Raw genomic sequence first — 15,033 nt, 5'->3', positions numbered from 1 at the left:
CACTATTCCTTTGTCACCTTCATTCAAGATTGTTACTTTCTAATTTCAGGTATATTGAAGTTGCTGTTTAAATCTGACTACTTTGTCTAGTAGCCATTTGGCAATGTTAATTTTTATTCAGGCAGAAGACTTTCTGCTGTAACTCATGCAGCAGTGAATGTAGTAGGAGAAAGTTGGTGGCTTGATTATGAAACTTCTTATTTAATGGTCAGCTTCCAAGATTATTTGGAAGCTTGCAGCTCTAAAAATCACATTTGCATTCCTAAAAATCACAAAAGGTATACTTCTGCCTCAGCAGGATTTATGATAGCATTAAAGCAAAATAAGAGTTTGAAGTGATGATTGAAAAGCCTGTTCCTGATTTGAAGCAGTCTTCTGTCTGCTTACTAGCTGAAATTCTGTGCAGAACTTGAGCAATTTATCTCTCTACAGTCATCCACACATAAAGATTTCTTGTTGTTCTAGAAAAATGGAGCTTGTTTTTACATGTTTTCCAAAACTGGAAACTTCTTAATTTTTGTACATCTGCTTTCAAAAATGAAAGTACAGTTTTAGGTTTCTTAGCTTGTAGAAGTGTATTACATTTTATTGGTGAAGTCTTGTTTGGATTTTTCAATTAAACTCAAATATGTTCTTACCTTTACTCGTGAATTGTTGCCTGCTTGTCATTTTAGGTGGAAAGTGCTGCTGAGGAACCCAGGGTCCTGTGTATAATACAAGATACCACAAATTCCAAGACAGTGAATGAACGTGTTACCTTGAACCTGCCAGCTTCCACACCACTGAAAAGGCTGTTTGAAGATGTGGCATCAAAAGTGGGCTACATGAATGGAACTTTTGATTTAATGTGGGGAAATGGAGATAATGTAACTGATACGGTATGGCAAAGTGCTTTTTATTTCCTTTTGATAGCAAACACTTAAATCTTCACATTATAGAAGAATGTGAAGCACTACTGCATATTGCGTTAGTACTCATTAAATTCCTGTAAAAATTTGTTCTCACTCAGTTCCTGTAAAAAGTCTGTAGAGACTGACACCACTTTTTTGATTTTGCTGAATTTTATTTTGTATTCTATCTACATTTTAATCTCGAAATGTGCTCTTAATTGATACAGGTATTTAATCAGTAAACACAAGAAACTAATACAATCATTCAGGTGTAATGCTAGTTTTCATTATCAGTATGTATTTTTAATAATAATACCCATTATAATTATTTTCTGTTTTCTGTGGTCGTCTTTGAGAAATATTTTCTTAACAGAAGCATGTTGTGTAGCAGCATTCTATGTTACTTACACCTATTTGAATTGATTATATACCAAAAAAATATGATTAATATAATCTCTGTGCTTTATTGTAAATCAGTGTTGTTTTTAGTTAATACGATTTCTACAGATGTACCTAGAAGACTTGATAAGATTCCTTAAGAACTAGATGTTAGTTTATTTCAGGTCACATTTATGCTTGCTGAAATTCTTTTTTTTTATTTATTTCTTTTTTTTCTCCTCTTTAAAACAAACAAAACTGTATACAAGCTATCTAGGACACTAGATGGTTTGGATGGCTTGATGTTCTGCAAGAAACTTGTAGACCAGTGTCTTGACTCCTGAAGAGATTAACCAACTTCTAAGGATTAAACTGCACTGTAATACTTAATTTACACTGTTTCTTAAACTGTTCCCAAGTTCTTTCAGTATTACTAATGAATATGTTTTGTTTATACTAGATAATTACTTATTTTTATTTCATCTTAGTGTGTCAGAAGCTACTTCAAGCAATGCACTTGGATGGAATCTGTAATTGTGGATAGATCTGTTATAACAACAAAAAAAGTGTTGTTTGGTGTTTCTTTTGTTTTTTGGGTTTTTTGGTTCAGCAGACTCCAATAGATCAGAACAGTGACAAAACTATTCTTGATGCTGGTTTTGAGCCAGGGAAAAAGAACTTTCTGCATTTGACAGACAAAGATGGCGAGCAGCCTCATATAATGCCAGTAAGTAAAATTTTCACTCAGGTACATAAGCTATAGTGCTGGGTGGAGAGAGATGTATTGTGTACTGCTCTTGTGAGTTCAGGAAATGAAATAAAATTGGACTGTATGTTTCATACAAGCTTTTTCAGGAACATTCTCAGCAGACACTTAGACTACTATTTTGCACTTCTGGGTTTCTCCTGAGTAGGACCAATTCCATTAGTGATGATTTGCTGTCAGTTTTTATTTGTGCTTGTCAAGTATTTATGTAATGCTTTGTTGTGAGTAATTTTCTACGGTTATATAATTTAATTAATCTTTGACATGTTTAGAGATAAGTCTTAACAATACAGGTTTAATCATATACTTAATCCTTTTCCTCTGGGTGTTTGAGAGCAGTATTAGTACACTGACAGAAGTCTGAGAAACTGCAGTCCTGGATCAACAGCAGTTATCTGCTTCCAAATTTACCTTTAAGAAAAAAAAGTGTATATAAAAGAAGAGTTGTCAGTGTTGCTTAAAGTAACTGTCTGCCACAATAAAATATTTGAAAATACCCTATTTCTCAAATATGTGATGCAATCAAAGATAAACACAGCTGCAGTTTATTTAAATCAGGGGTTGAATAGTGGTGATGTATTAAAATTTATTACTCAGCTCTTGTGTCAACATAATGCTGGCCTACTTAGCCTTTGTTGTGGACTTAATTATCTGAAAAGGGGACCCCCCTACACACACACTTAAATAATTGTACACAGGATCAGAATTTGAGTATGATTCTGAAAGAATATTGAATTGTCATTTTTTATACCTGGAAAAAAAACTGACTCTCTTATTTCGGTGCAGAAAACTTGATACATAGGAGATGCTAAATTGCAAATTTGCTTGTTGTATGCATTATAGTACTGTATTTGATTATACAGTATTCAAAAGAGTATTTGCTTCTGCTAATACGAAGCATGATTTGTGAAGGGGTTGAGAATTTGGAGGGCAGAATTAGTTACACAAGCAACTGTGTATCTGCAATTTTGTCAAACTTGCGTGATGTGCTTAGCAAAATTGATTTCTTAGCCACAAGGGAAAGAAGTAAAACTATTAGGTGCTTAAGTAAAACTTTGTTGTCTAATTTTTGCATACAATTAGTGTATTTATGTTTTCAGGAGGAGTCTGGTACAACAGATGACAGTGTGCAAGACAGATTTATAGGCCCTCTTCCACGAGAAGGCTCTGTTGGCTGTACCAATGACTATGTCAGTCAGAACTATTCTTATTCTTCAGTCCTCAGCAAATCAGAGACAGGTATAGTGATCTCTCTTGTAAGGGCAATGTTAATTTGTAAATATTAACATATTTAAAAATACCAGCAATTCAAAATAATTTTGAAACTTTGAAAGAAATTGTAAATTTGTTTTAAACCCCCCCACATCACTACTACATTTTACATCATATTTTCTGCAATATTCTTGTATGCTTTGGGAACAGGAGAGCTGTAGCCCATCCTTTTCTTTCTTGGGACGGTGCAATTCAAACTCTGTGAGGGGCTGTCCTTTTCAGTATTAACCTACTGCTGTGTCCCTAGTTGAGTGGTCAGGATTCTATTACCAAAAGTATTCACTTCAAGCTGTGTGTTCACTCACAGCTTAATGAGCACTTGATACTGTGTTATAGAGGGGCTATTGCCAAATCTCAGCACTCTGTGTGTCAACTAAAATCCTCTTGCTGTAGCCCCTGGCTGCAGTTTCTCTGCCGGCACCATGATTCCCCAAGAGGTTTGTCCTCTGCTGCCTGGCTCCCCACCAGCGAGCGGAGACTCTCTGGAAGGGAAGTGCAGCTCTGCCTCGTGGACAGGTGCCAGGGCACATCCCGGGAGGCTGTCTGGGTACCTTTGCTGCGCAGGGGGATAGGAGGGGATGGCAAATTGTAGCTCAGTAATGAGACAAACTCCTGATACAAAGTTTGTTGAGCAGACGCAAAGGCAACATTCATTTTACACTAATTTATGCATGTTCAAGATGCTTTTGAGAGAAAGTTTCATCTACCACATACCTTTTTCATTTAATGTAACTGAAAAGTTGATCTGTATAGAGTAATAAAATATATATGTTCTAACTCTGTTCACAGTGTGTTCACAGAAATGTCTGTGTTTTGTTTGGAGTAGCTGCCTTTTCATTACTAGTATGGAATTTTTTTTTAACACCTACTAAGACCTTCAGAGTATAAATAGGCATATTTAATTTCTTTATTACACCATGGTTCAGTATATGCTGCTTACTTATCAATTGCTGTTAATATTGTATATTTTGGAGAAAATTTTAAAATTACAGTAAGATGAATGTAAATAAATCCTTTTTCAGCTAATAAAAATGACACTGATTTTTAGTAGCTGGTTTTAGAATAGACATGTGTGCGGGCACTTTAGAGTGAGGGGGATTTTGTTTGTTTGGGTTTTTTAATTTATAGTTCTGAGATGATACTACAAATCAGTGCAGATACAAATTATATTTACATTATAACTAGGATATTTTTAGTTGACAACAGGCAATAAGCAAGCTAGTACGTAGTTGTTAACAAATTCTGGTTTCTTCTGTAAAAATGCTGAGATCTACTCTTAACATATTCAGTTACCTATGTCCCTATTGGTGCAGTATTCAACACTAAATATGGGATATTGTGAAACATGATTGATTATCACTGAAATAGCTTTGTGTCATTCAGGGAAATTTTTTCTGTTGTGTAAACTATTACTCTCCATTGCTCTCAGAAATGAGCAATTGTAATATTCCCTCAAATTTTATAGTGCAAAATAACAATAAATGACAACATTTCTTAAGTAAACGTCACCACAGAATAGTTTTCTTGTCATATGCTTTAACTCTTAAAGTGACTTCCCATCTATTTGCGTTATTTCCATCTCATTCTTGCATTTTTAGGTTATGTGGGGCTAGTAAATCAAGCAATGACTTGCTACTTGAACAGCCTTCTACAAACACTTTTCATGACTCCTGAATTTAGAAATGCATTATATAAGTGAGTATATAGGATCAGAACCTGTTCTTAAATTTGTGTTGGTATATATTGGTCAGAGACCCTTTTGAATTCCTGCTGTCAAAATTTCCTTCTTTGGATAGCGGAAAGCATACTTGAAGGCAACCTGGATAGACTTAGAAACTTTTAAGCAGATGTATTTTTGTTGTTGTTTTTGGTGGTTGTTGGGTTTCTGTTTTGTTTTGTGGTGGGTTTTTTTAGTAAAATACTAATAGATGTTATTGCTTGTGGTATGGACAACCTTTTTAAAGAATTTGCCCCATGTTGAAAACATCAAACTTATATTCAAGTTTGATACTCAGTTTAGTTCATGTCTGTGTTTGTGCACTGAATGGCTTTGAAATTATTTAATTAATTTGGTTTAGATTTTTACATTTAAAGAATAGTTTTGTTATTTACTGCAGAAATGGAAAGCAATTTCATTTGACTTTACCCAAGAAACAGAGCATCACTTAACTTCCCTAATCTGTCAGACCTCTTGAAATGTAATAAATGCTAATTTAAATGCCTTTTTCAGTAATGTTGTCAGAGCATTTTTAATTGTCAAATATCTTGTGTTGTGAATAGATGGGAATTTGAAGAATCTGAAGAGGATCCTGTGACGAGTATTCCCTACCAGCTTCAAAGACTGTTTGTTTTGCTGCAGACCAGCAAAAAAAGAGCAATTGAAACAACAGATGTTACACGGAGTTTTGGATGGGATAGTAGTGAGGGTAATATGCAGCTATTAAGCTTGTGTGATTTGCTTCAGTAGCTGCCTGTTAGGGGCCTGAACTGCTGATGATGGGGAAGAAAACCCCAGAGTAATTAAAAATAATTATTAGAATCCACATTGTTTCAGTGGAAACAAAATATCCTAAATGGGTATTTTGTTGTGGTATCTATTTAATTTTTAAGTTAGTTATATCTGAGTTTTAGGCTGTTAAAGTAAAAAGCTTTATATTTTTGTAGTTAAGCTGCCATTACGGTTGTTAATTGTTTGTAAAGAATTAGCTTTTTATGAGAAACTTGCATCTGTTTAGAATCACAGAGGTCTAATGCACGTTCCATATACATACAAAATGGTATGGATAATTCCATAAATTCAAACACTGTAGTTGTCTTTGACACTTGTATAGTGTAAGTTTGCCCCATAACCTGCTGATTTTTCCATGGAGTAATCACATGACTATATGGAGTTGAAAATGGGAGTGTAGAGAATAAACAAATTGGGAAATAAGTCAAAACCAGTTTTATAACAGCACATATTAGCATTTATGTATTTTTTACATATTCTTGCTAATGTATGCAATTCTTGTTTATGCGTGAACATCGCGAGCGAGCTCATGGCTTACTTTCCTAATTTAACTTGAGAGGCAGCTGCTTCTGGAATTGAACACTGGCCCAGTAGTGAAGAGTGTAGTAAGTAATAGGTACAGACGTAAAGGAGTAGCTTTTTAGAAAGTATTTACAGGCTACAGTTAGTATTGGGGCTAATAACATCTCTTGTTTTAATTAAGAGTAGTTTCAATTTCTAACAGCTTGGCAGCAACATGATGTACAGGAGCTTTGTAGAGTCATGTTTGATGCTTTGGAGCAGAAATGGAAGCAAACAGAACAGGTAAGCTTATAAAGACTTTCTTCCGTTCATTCAGCAGTGTGGTATTCTTACGGCATTTTGTTGGGGGGGTTTTGAGGATGATTGTGAAAAATGTCAACTGAATTTTAAATACTAGGTTGTTGAAAGTCTGCAGTAGTGGCCAGTTTTCTTGTTTGATGCAACAGTTAAGCTACTATAATGTATAACTTTAAAGAGTGTGTTGCTTCTGTCTTCCTCCCCATTAAAAAGTTAAAAGTTAAAAGTGGAATATTTTGAACTCTGGATACCTAGTCTTTATTTGAAGCTTGGAAAGTGCTTGTTTAATTCCTGTGATAGCTTCCTCGCTGTTAGTGTTTACTGGGCTACATTGTGGGCTCTTGAAGCTCAAGCCCACTCTTCCAGTGTAGCAGAATGGAATATATTCATATCACATGCTACATTCTGATAAGCGGCCAACTTATAGGCCAGTTTTCAGATTTGTAGACTGGCAAATACTTTATCTTTCTGCACCTGCCTCTGGAGACATAGGGAGGGACTCTGCAGTGTCTGATAACATCTGCAAAATCAGGCTTGATGTTAAAAAAAAAATGTACTTCCTGTTTGGTAGTCTTGTAGTCACTCTTAAGGTTTGCAGCGTACTTGATGGTCACATCTAATATGGCTTGAGACGATCATTTGATAACATGTTTTGCGCACTGATGAGGCAAGGGAAATCAAGAAACAAAGAAATGTATGTCCTGCTGCGGAATGGTATTGTAAATGTGTAGCTGTGCAATTAAGACTTAATTTAAAAAAAGGCATTTAGTTGTTAAACAAAAGAAGGGAAATATGTTCTATTTCATTTGTTTAAAGCTCTGTTTAATATGTTTGTTTCAGGCTGATCTCATAAATCAACTGTATCAAGGCAAGCTGAAGGACTATGTAAGATGTCTAGAATGTGGCTATGAAGGCTGGAGAATCGACACTTACCTGGATATTCCTTTGGTCATCAGGCCGTATGGCTCCAACCAGGCATTTGCTAGCGTGGTGTGTACTATTATGCTGACTAATAGTGCATCCATACACACATAGAATACATAATGCGACAGTGGTATAATTTGTTACATGGTAAGTATCATCCTAGATACTCCATCTTGGGGTGTTCGTCTTTGTGCAGTGAACCAGCTAGCAAGTTCTAGAAGATTTTTTTTGGCTTTTTGGTTTATTTTTTGGTTTTGGGTTTTTTTTCTTTTGCCCTTCAATGAGTCCTACTGGTGCATGTATAAGGGGAGGGGAAATGCAACTTTATTGCCTTAGGGCTGCAGTAATCAATTATTTTCTTCCTGATAAAATCTTCAGCATTTACTTGAGATACTTTTATGAGATCACAAAGTTTTATTTGGGTTGTTCTCTTTATTGGCACATCTGCTAAATTTTCATAGCATTGTTGAAAGTCTTAGTGAAAGAACAGAATGTTGACTTAAATTTCTTAGTTTTAATTACCATGTTGTTGCTGTGCTTTTTAAAGTTCACTTCTCAAATACCATATGCTTTTAACAAGCGATTTAATGATGATAATTAAAAAATCCTATCATACATCAGTGTTCTTGGTCACTTTTGCTCCAGCATTACTGATGTTGGCAAGCATATATATTGTTCAGTAAATCTGTGGAAGTTTGTTTTATTTTTTTCCACCCCCCTGAAAGGAAGTGATTACAGACTGTGAAATTCCACTCTTGTGGCCTAAAATACCTGTACCTATGGGTGAAGTTGTGAGAAAGGATAAGAATAAATCAAACAAGTCTTTCAGTAAAGGTTGTTCTAAACAAACACTTGTTGTGTAATTGGCTTACAAGGATTATTTATTATATATATAAAGTATTTTTCCTTTTGTATTTAGTATGCTGGCAATATTTTTAAAGCATGAACAGTCCGTAATTCTTAACAGTAATTCTGTTAAGAAAAGATTTGTTAGAATTAGGTTAAACTGCAGTGTAGGTTCAAAGTGCTTCATACTTCAAATGCCAACCTTGAGAAGTAGTAAAAATGAGGGACGTTTATCTCACAAAAGGGATTCAAGTTAGTTAAGTCCTTTTAATTCTTTTTAAGCTTGCATTAAAAATTTTTAGAACTATCCAGCTAATTTAAGCTGTATTATACAGATTAATGTTTTATGTAGATGGCTTCCCTTTTCACCTTTTAAAACTCATTTCTAGAAACAGTCCCTAAACCAAAAATTTTTGTTGTAATTTTTATTCGATAATGAGATTTTTCTGATCTGTTGAAGTAATGAAAACTACTCAGTTCATATAGTTGTATTCCGCATTTAACAATGCATTGTACATGTGTCTGAAATAGAATTTTTTTTTTTTTTCTTAGAGAAGTCTATAGCGGAATGCTAAAAAAAAAAACCCCAAACCCTACAGCTTTTCATATTTGTAAAAACACAGAAAGCTTGAACAAGTAAGAGCTTAAATATCTGATTACTTTTGGTAGTGTTTGACATTTCTCCTGTAAATCAGCATTTACTGGGTGTACTACAGTGAGGAAAAGAGTTCTAAGATTTTTGTTATGCAGTTACATGGTTGCAGTTTGTTTTGATGCTTCAATTTTTGAGATTTTTTTTTTTAATTCATATTCTGATTATATTCAGTTGATTCTCCTCCCTGCGTATTATTTATAGCAGATGTAATTTTTAGTTTTGTAGTCTTCAGCAGTGGGGAGATATGGAGGATACTTGCTTTTGGAGAAGGGAAAAATCGCCTGTTTCTAAATGGAATTCTCTGAAGGTAGTATCCTCCATTGATCCATAGACGATGATTTAGTAGGTGTAGGTAAAAGGGTATAAGTGAGAGATCAAAAACTTCACACATGCGCTAATAGGGCTTATAGAAGGGAATGTAAAACGTTTTAGACCTTGCTAGTCAGCTCCTGAGGGAACTTGCAGCAGGCGACACAACCCAAGATAGGGGATCTAAGGAGGATACTACCTTCAAAGAACTCTAGTTAGAGGTAAGTGATTTTCCATTACTTTCTAATAAGAGAGAATGGATGTATGAGCTTTAAGTAAGGTTAATCTGTAGAATGCCACATAAATTGTATTATCCCACTGTTCGACATTGTGTACTACCAAAAAATGTAGATACTTGAAATGTTGCATTTATTTATAAATACCTGTATTAATTCTAAATACATTGGGAACACTGTAGAACGGGGAAGGATAATGTTATGCTTTCTTTATTTTCTAATATGAACTAATTCTGAAATACTTCAGTATATTTTTGAGATTTGCATTTTGAAATTTTTTCTAATTCCCTGCTCCATCTCCCAAGTTCATGTAGTAAGACCACATGGCTACAAACTCATTAGGGCAGCTTGAGGCACTGAGGTCTCCTCAGTATTTATGTCAAGATAGCATAAGTACTTTTTCAGAAACTATCTGCACTGTTCAAGGGCACGGTTTAAAAAAACCCTCAATCAGCCTTTTTTGGAGGTTAGTAGAAATATAGACATAAAAATACATAGCTTGTTTCAAGGAGGTAAACAGGAGCAGCAAATGACATACTGATTTTTTGTAGGTACTAGTATCTTTTGTGTCGATGCCTGAACTTAATGGCATTAGGCAGAATCTAAAAATATTTTTTACTGCAAAACATAAAATTTGCAGAGTAAAGAACAGCTGAGAGGAGTTGATGCAATGGGGAGCTAGCCGGCATGCTGAAATTATGCTTTAGGAAATGGTGGAAATTTGCTTTAGAACACCAGAAGATCGTAATAATATACAATAATATAAAAATAGCAAGTACAGTTCTGTTTTGCTAAGTGGTGGTGGTTTTCACCATGTTTTGTGTGTTAGCTTTTCTTTTGAGGTTTTAAGTATGCATACAAGTAGACTTTTTCTGGGTAGAAATTAATTTGGATGTCTGTGTGAACTTACTTTGAGGTGTCATTGCCAAACTGAAACTGGTGAAGGCAGTTAGAATGTGGATGGAGTGATACTTTATGTTCTTAAACTAGGTTGGTAACAAGGTCTTCTGGTTTTAGTTGAGCATATTCTTTGAACGTGGGAAAACTAGATGAGTTATGAAAATCTGAGATGGCAGTTAGTTTCTTGTTTTTTTGAAGAATAGTTTTGCCTAATCGATATTTACTGTGTAACTTTTCGTAAAGATTCTACAGCTCCTGTTCACAGGTTTACACATTTACAAATGCTTGCAGTAAGATACCTGTCAAACTACTATCTCATAGTGCGTTTTTGTGGAGAGGAGCATGTCCAAAGTATCTATCTTTAGCCAGACAATAATTAGTTTGAACTGTTACAGTGTTTTAGTATGCTAATTGTTATAAATGTTGTAATCAGAATAGTAAAAGCTGGATATACTCAGAACTTGGCTGGACAAGGCCCTGAGCAGCGTGCTTTAAGTTGGGCCTCCTTTGAGCAGGGAGTTAGGATCAGGAGATTTCCAGAAGTCTCTTTCAGTCTGTATTGTTCTTTTGATTCTGTGAGATAGCCTTTGTCATACTGATCTATTGCTTGATCATTTATGGTATGTTTTGAAGTTTGTGTGTGTGTGTGTTGGGAATGTTGGAAATGCTTAGTAGCTCTAAGGCTACGTAATAGTTACCTCTTTGAAGATAACTTCAAAGGTAACGTTTACTCTAAAAGTAGAGTTGCACAAAAATGGGGGAATGTCATGTGACAGGTTGTGCAGTGTAGAAGCTTTGTCACTGGTTTTGCTGAGTAAACTGTCAGAGTAGAAAATGGTGAACTGCATTAGAACAGGAATTGTATTAAGAAACATCCTAATCAGCAGAATTAACTTTGGTATAAAGATTATATAGGAGAAAAGTGGAGGAAACACAAATGAGTAAACGTGAGGAACACCAACGTTCCCTTATATGAGGACTGAAAAACATACAGATATTTGTACAGCTCAAAAATAATGGAGTTCTCAAGAATTTTAATCAGGTTTTTCAAAGCACAGCTCACTATGTGTGGTAAGCAGTGAAACCACAAGACTAATGTAATAATACTTCATTCAGTTTTTGGGAGTCTGAAGGTTCATCGCTTTTTTCCATACGTAAAAACTTATGGTATGTTTCCTTGTTAAATTGCACATCACATGAATCTATGTAAGCATTATGTAATCATTTATGTCCCATCATTTGTATATTCCCATTCATTCATATGCATGCTGATGCATCGATTGCAACCTTTTTCTTACAATCAAAATACATTTTTATTGTCTTAACTGGTATTTGATTTGATAAGAGTTCTGTGCTCATCTTGTGATGTTTTCTACGCTTCATGTTTTCTGTGTTGGTTATTAATTTTTTTGCTTTCACTTAAATAGTTTTGAATGTTAATCCTTAACTAGTGTACAGAATAGTAAAATTGTAGTAATCCTTTTCTTCCCCTTTTAAAGCAGTGTTATAATTTGCTTAGTAGCTGTCTTATGTTTTAGAATGAGATTCCTCACATTTCAGTACATAATCTTACTAAACATGATCTATTTTTTTGCCCTTGAGTAAAAGGCAACTCGGCCTCTGTAGCCTTTCAGAAGTAAATATGTAGACAGCAGTTCAGTTCAGACTCTCAAATGTTTTCATGTGACTAGAGTCTCTCTGTGTAAGAGCTGTGATTTCAGGGCTGTTCAGAGACACTTCTGGCTGGATCCAAAAATGGTGAAGTGAGACAACTGCCTTCAATGTACAGATGTTCTATTGAGTTTGGTATATTTTTCATTTGTCAGTAGTTGTCACTGATTTTCAAAATACTTTTCTCCTAGAACAGCAACAGAGCTTTTGTAAAACATTGGTTCCCTGCTTCCCTGAGTTCTCAGAAAAAAAGAAGGGAGAAAGGAAGAACTGGAGGCTTTTCAAAGAATTTGTCCTATCTTTGATTTCCTCCCAAAGTGTGACTTACCAAACAACTGATTTGGATTTAGGTAGTAATCTTAAGTTCTGTGCCAGCCGTGTTACAGTTGGTGAATTTACACTGCCAAGTTAAGCCCCTTCTTACTTATTCAGACTTCAGGGAGCAGCTACAGTCCATTGTAAAAGATGATGACTGTAAAAACATTGTTTCTGTTGATCATTTTTGCTTTAAACTAAATGTCTGCATGTGCAAGTTGTATTTGTTTTCACCTCCTTAAGTGAATAGAGAACTTCTGGGTTGCCCTTGGAGTTCAGAAACTCAGAGCCTATCGGCTTGGAAGCTGACTGGCTTGAAGGTTTTAACTTTTAAAATCCTGGTAACATTCTTCGCTGAACCTATCTCAGTATTCTCTAGTGAATTTTGTTTGAACAAGTTTGTTCTCAGGTATATACAACTTGCGTGCAGTATTGTTGCAAATTATGTTAGGGGGAGGACTTATGATCAGTTTGGTTGTATTTTGAATATTGTTTGCTGTAGAGAGGAGCAAAGTAGAAATCATTAAAATCCTGGATTGAAGCATTAGTGACAGAACTTTCATGCAGCTGTCAGAGGACAAAATTCCAGTTATCAGTCAGTTGCCTCATAGGTTTATGCTAGGATGCTAGTTCTGTCTTTATAGGAGATGCCACATCTGACTCTCACTCCTTGGGAGTGAAGTCAAATACTCTCCCTCTATCCTCTCCCCACCTTTCACTTTAAAAGTATTATCTTCAAATATAGTTTGCTAAAGTGCTTCCATAGAATGGGATTAATGCTGTCTTCAGGCAGGACTCTCAGTAATGCTTTTTCCTGCCCCCACCCCCAGTAATTATTGGATGGTATCTGTTTGGAAAAACTCCTCTTGAAAATGCAGAACCACTGTCTCAAAATTGTGGGAGAACATGACCAAATCAGGGTACAAAACCTAAGCTAATTTTCACAGCAGGTGACTAAATGTGGTGTGCAAGATTAACAGGAGTAAATGTCATTTTATATGGGATGCTTATTAAAGCAAAGACAATTTGGATTCATCGAATACTGAATGAAATAGAGTTAGCAGTGATTGTGGTTTGACTGTTTAACCCTGAACTGGATAGAAAGGTTGGTTTCTTTTATTTTCCTGACTGTCTGTATCAAACTTTTATCAATCAGATGGTGGTTGTAGATTTAATTGAAGTGATTTGTATGTGCTTGCAATCTTGTTGTAAATACATTGTTCTGATTTATACCTACATAGTAAACATTCTTTAAAAATCAGGTAACATCTTTTTGTTATTAGGAAGAAGCACTGCATGCTTTCATTCAGCCTGAGATTCTTGATGGCCCCAATCAGTATTTTTGTGAACGATGTAAGAAGAAATGTGATGCAAGGAAGGTAAAAACTTTCCAAATAATTTATGAAAATAATTTTTTTTCAAATACCAGTCCTTAGTAGCATAATCTTGTCTTTGCTTCATTTAGGGTCTGCGGTTCTTGCATTTTCCATATCTGCTGACGTTACAGCTGAAGAGATTTGACTTTGATTATACCACTATGCACAGAATTAAACTCAATGATCGTATGACTTTTCCTGAGGAGTTAGACATGAGTGTCTTCATTGATGTCGAGGATGAGGTAAAGTGTTTGGTTTCAGAGAAAAGTCTTAACTTTCTTGAAGTTTCTTCTTAAGTAAATCTAATTGTTGATCAAATAACCCATTTTAACAACATTATTCATCTACATAAAATGCTTTTTAGTCATGGCAATGTTTTAATTTGGAGTTTTTAAATCTGTCTATGTGGATTTTCATTACACTGAGAAGGAAGCATGCTTTCTTGTAACTGTAGAGTTTCCACACTTCCATAAAGAAGCTGTTTCTGATTTCTCATATCTTCATGAGTGATTTGAAAGGGTCGGTCTTGGGGCTTCTACCTGTACTGAAAATCTAGTATACATATTTCTTAAACTTGTGTCTGAATCTGTTTTGGTCACAAGAGGTGATGTAAAGTCTTGAAACTCTGAATGTTGAAGTTAGTCCAGAAAACATTGATGATTGAGTCCTCCTCTCTGACTCAGTGTTGTGTATGCTGTAGAAATAAGATTTTTAAAATTTTGGTTTTCACTTCCATAATCTTCTGACTTTTAACTCCTCTGGGTTTGGCAGAAATTCATGTTGTGCTATTACATTCACCAAAAAAGTATTTAATGTGCTTCCTGTATTAAAGACTAAATTTATTCCTCTAATTCCATTACTGAAAATGTTATGTCACTTAACTAGCTTGTGGTGGTATAAGAGAAATACTGTGTTGATAGGCATATGGAGAGGCTTTTCTGACTCCATACAGACCTTTGTTTTATGAAGTATCCCATTTAAGCAATTTGATGTCTCCCAAAGTGTTACTAGGGGGGCTGAATGAGAATGAAAATTCATCTGTGAGAGTAGAACTTGAGACAAAATTGTCAGAAAATCAAAAGAATTATCCAGAGGAAAAAGGATCTGCTAAGAGGTGGATATAGTGACTTGTGCTAAATGAACTGCATTCACGGTATTGTTGACATC

General features: G+C 35.1%; 1 protein-coding gene across 5 annotated transcripts in view; it reads left to right on the top strand.

The window, feature by feature from the left end:
- Positions 1–15,033, top strand: part of USP47 (ubiquitin specific peptidase 47) — a 56,530-nt gene that overhangs the window by 16,092 nt on the left and 25,405 nt on the right. For 3 of the 5 annotated variants that reach the window (XM_080404627.1, XM_080404626.1, XM_080404624.1), the window contains 9 exons: positions 675–878; positions 1,879–1,995; positions 3,135–3,273; positions 4,905–5,001; positions 5,587–5,732; positions 6,540–6,619; positions 7,475–7,624; positions 13,774–13,869; positions 13,956–14,108. In XM_080404627.1, coding sequence (XP_080260753.1) covers positions 675–878; positions 1,879–1,995; positions 3,135–3,273; positions 4,905–5,001; positions 5,587–5,732; positions 6,540–6,619; positions 7,475–7,624; positions 13,774–13,869; positions 13,956–14,108 — 1,182 coding nt within the window. The remainder of the gene's footprint in view (positions 1–674; positions 879–1,878; positions 1,996–3,134; positions 3,274–4,904; positions 5,002–5,586; positions 5,733–6,539; positions 6,620–7,474; positions 7,625–13,773; positions 13,870–13,955; positions 14,109–15,033) is intronic. The other 2 variants (XM_080404628.1, XM_080404625.1) reach the window with 1 other exon arrangement.

Source organism: Falco punctatus (assembly GCF_963210335.1).
Source record: "Falco punctatus genome assembly, chromosome: 10".
Classification (NCBI taxonomy): Eukaryota; Metazoa; Chordata; class Aves; order Falconiformes; family Falconidae; genus Falco; species Falco punctatus.
This window is presented reverse-complemented; position numbering and strand designations above follow the sequence as displayed.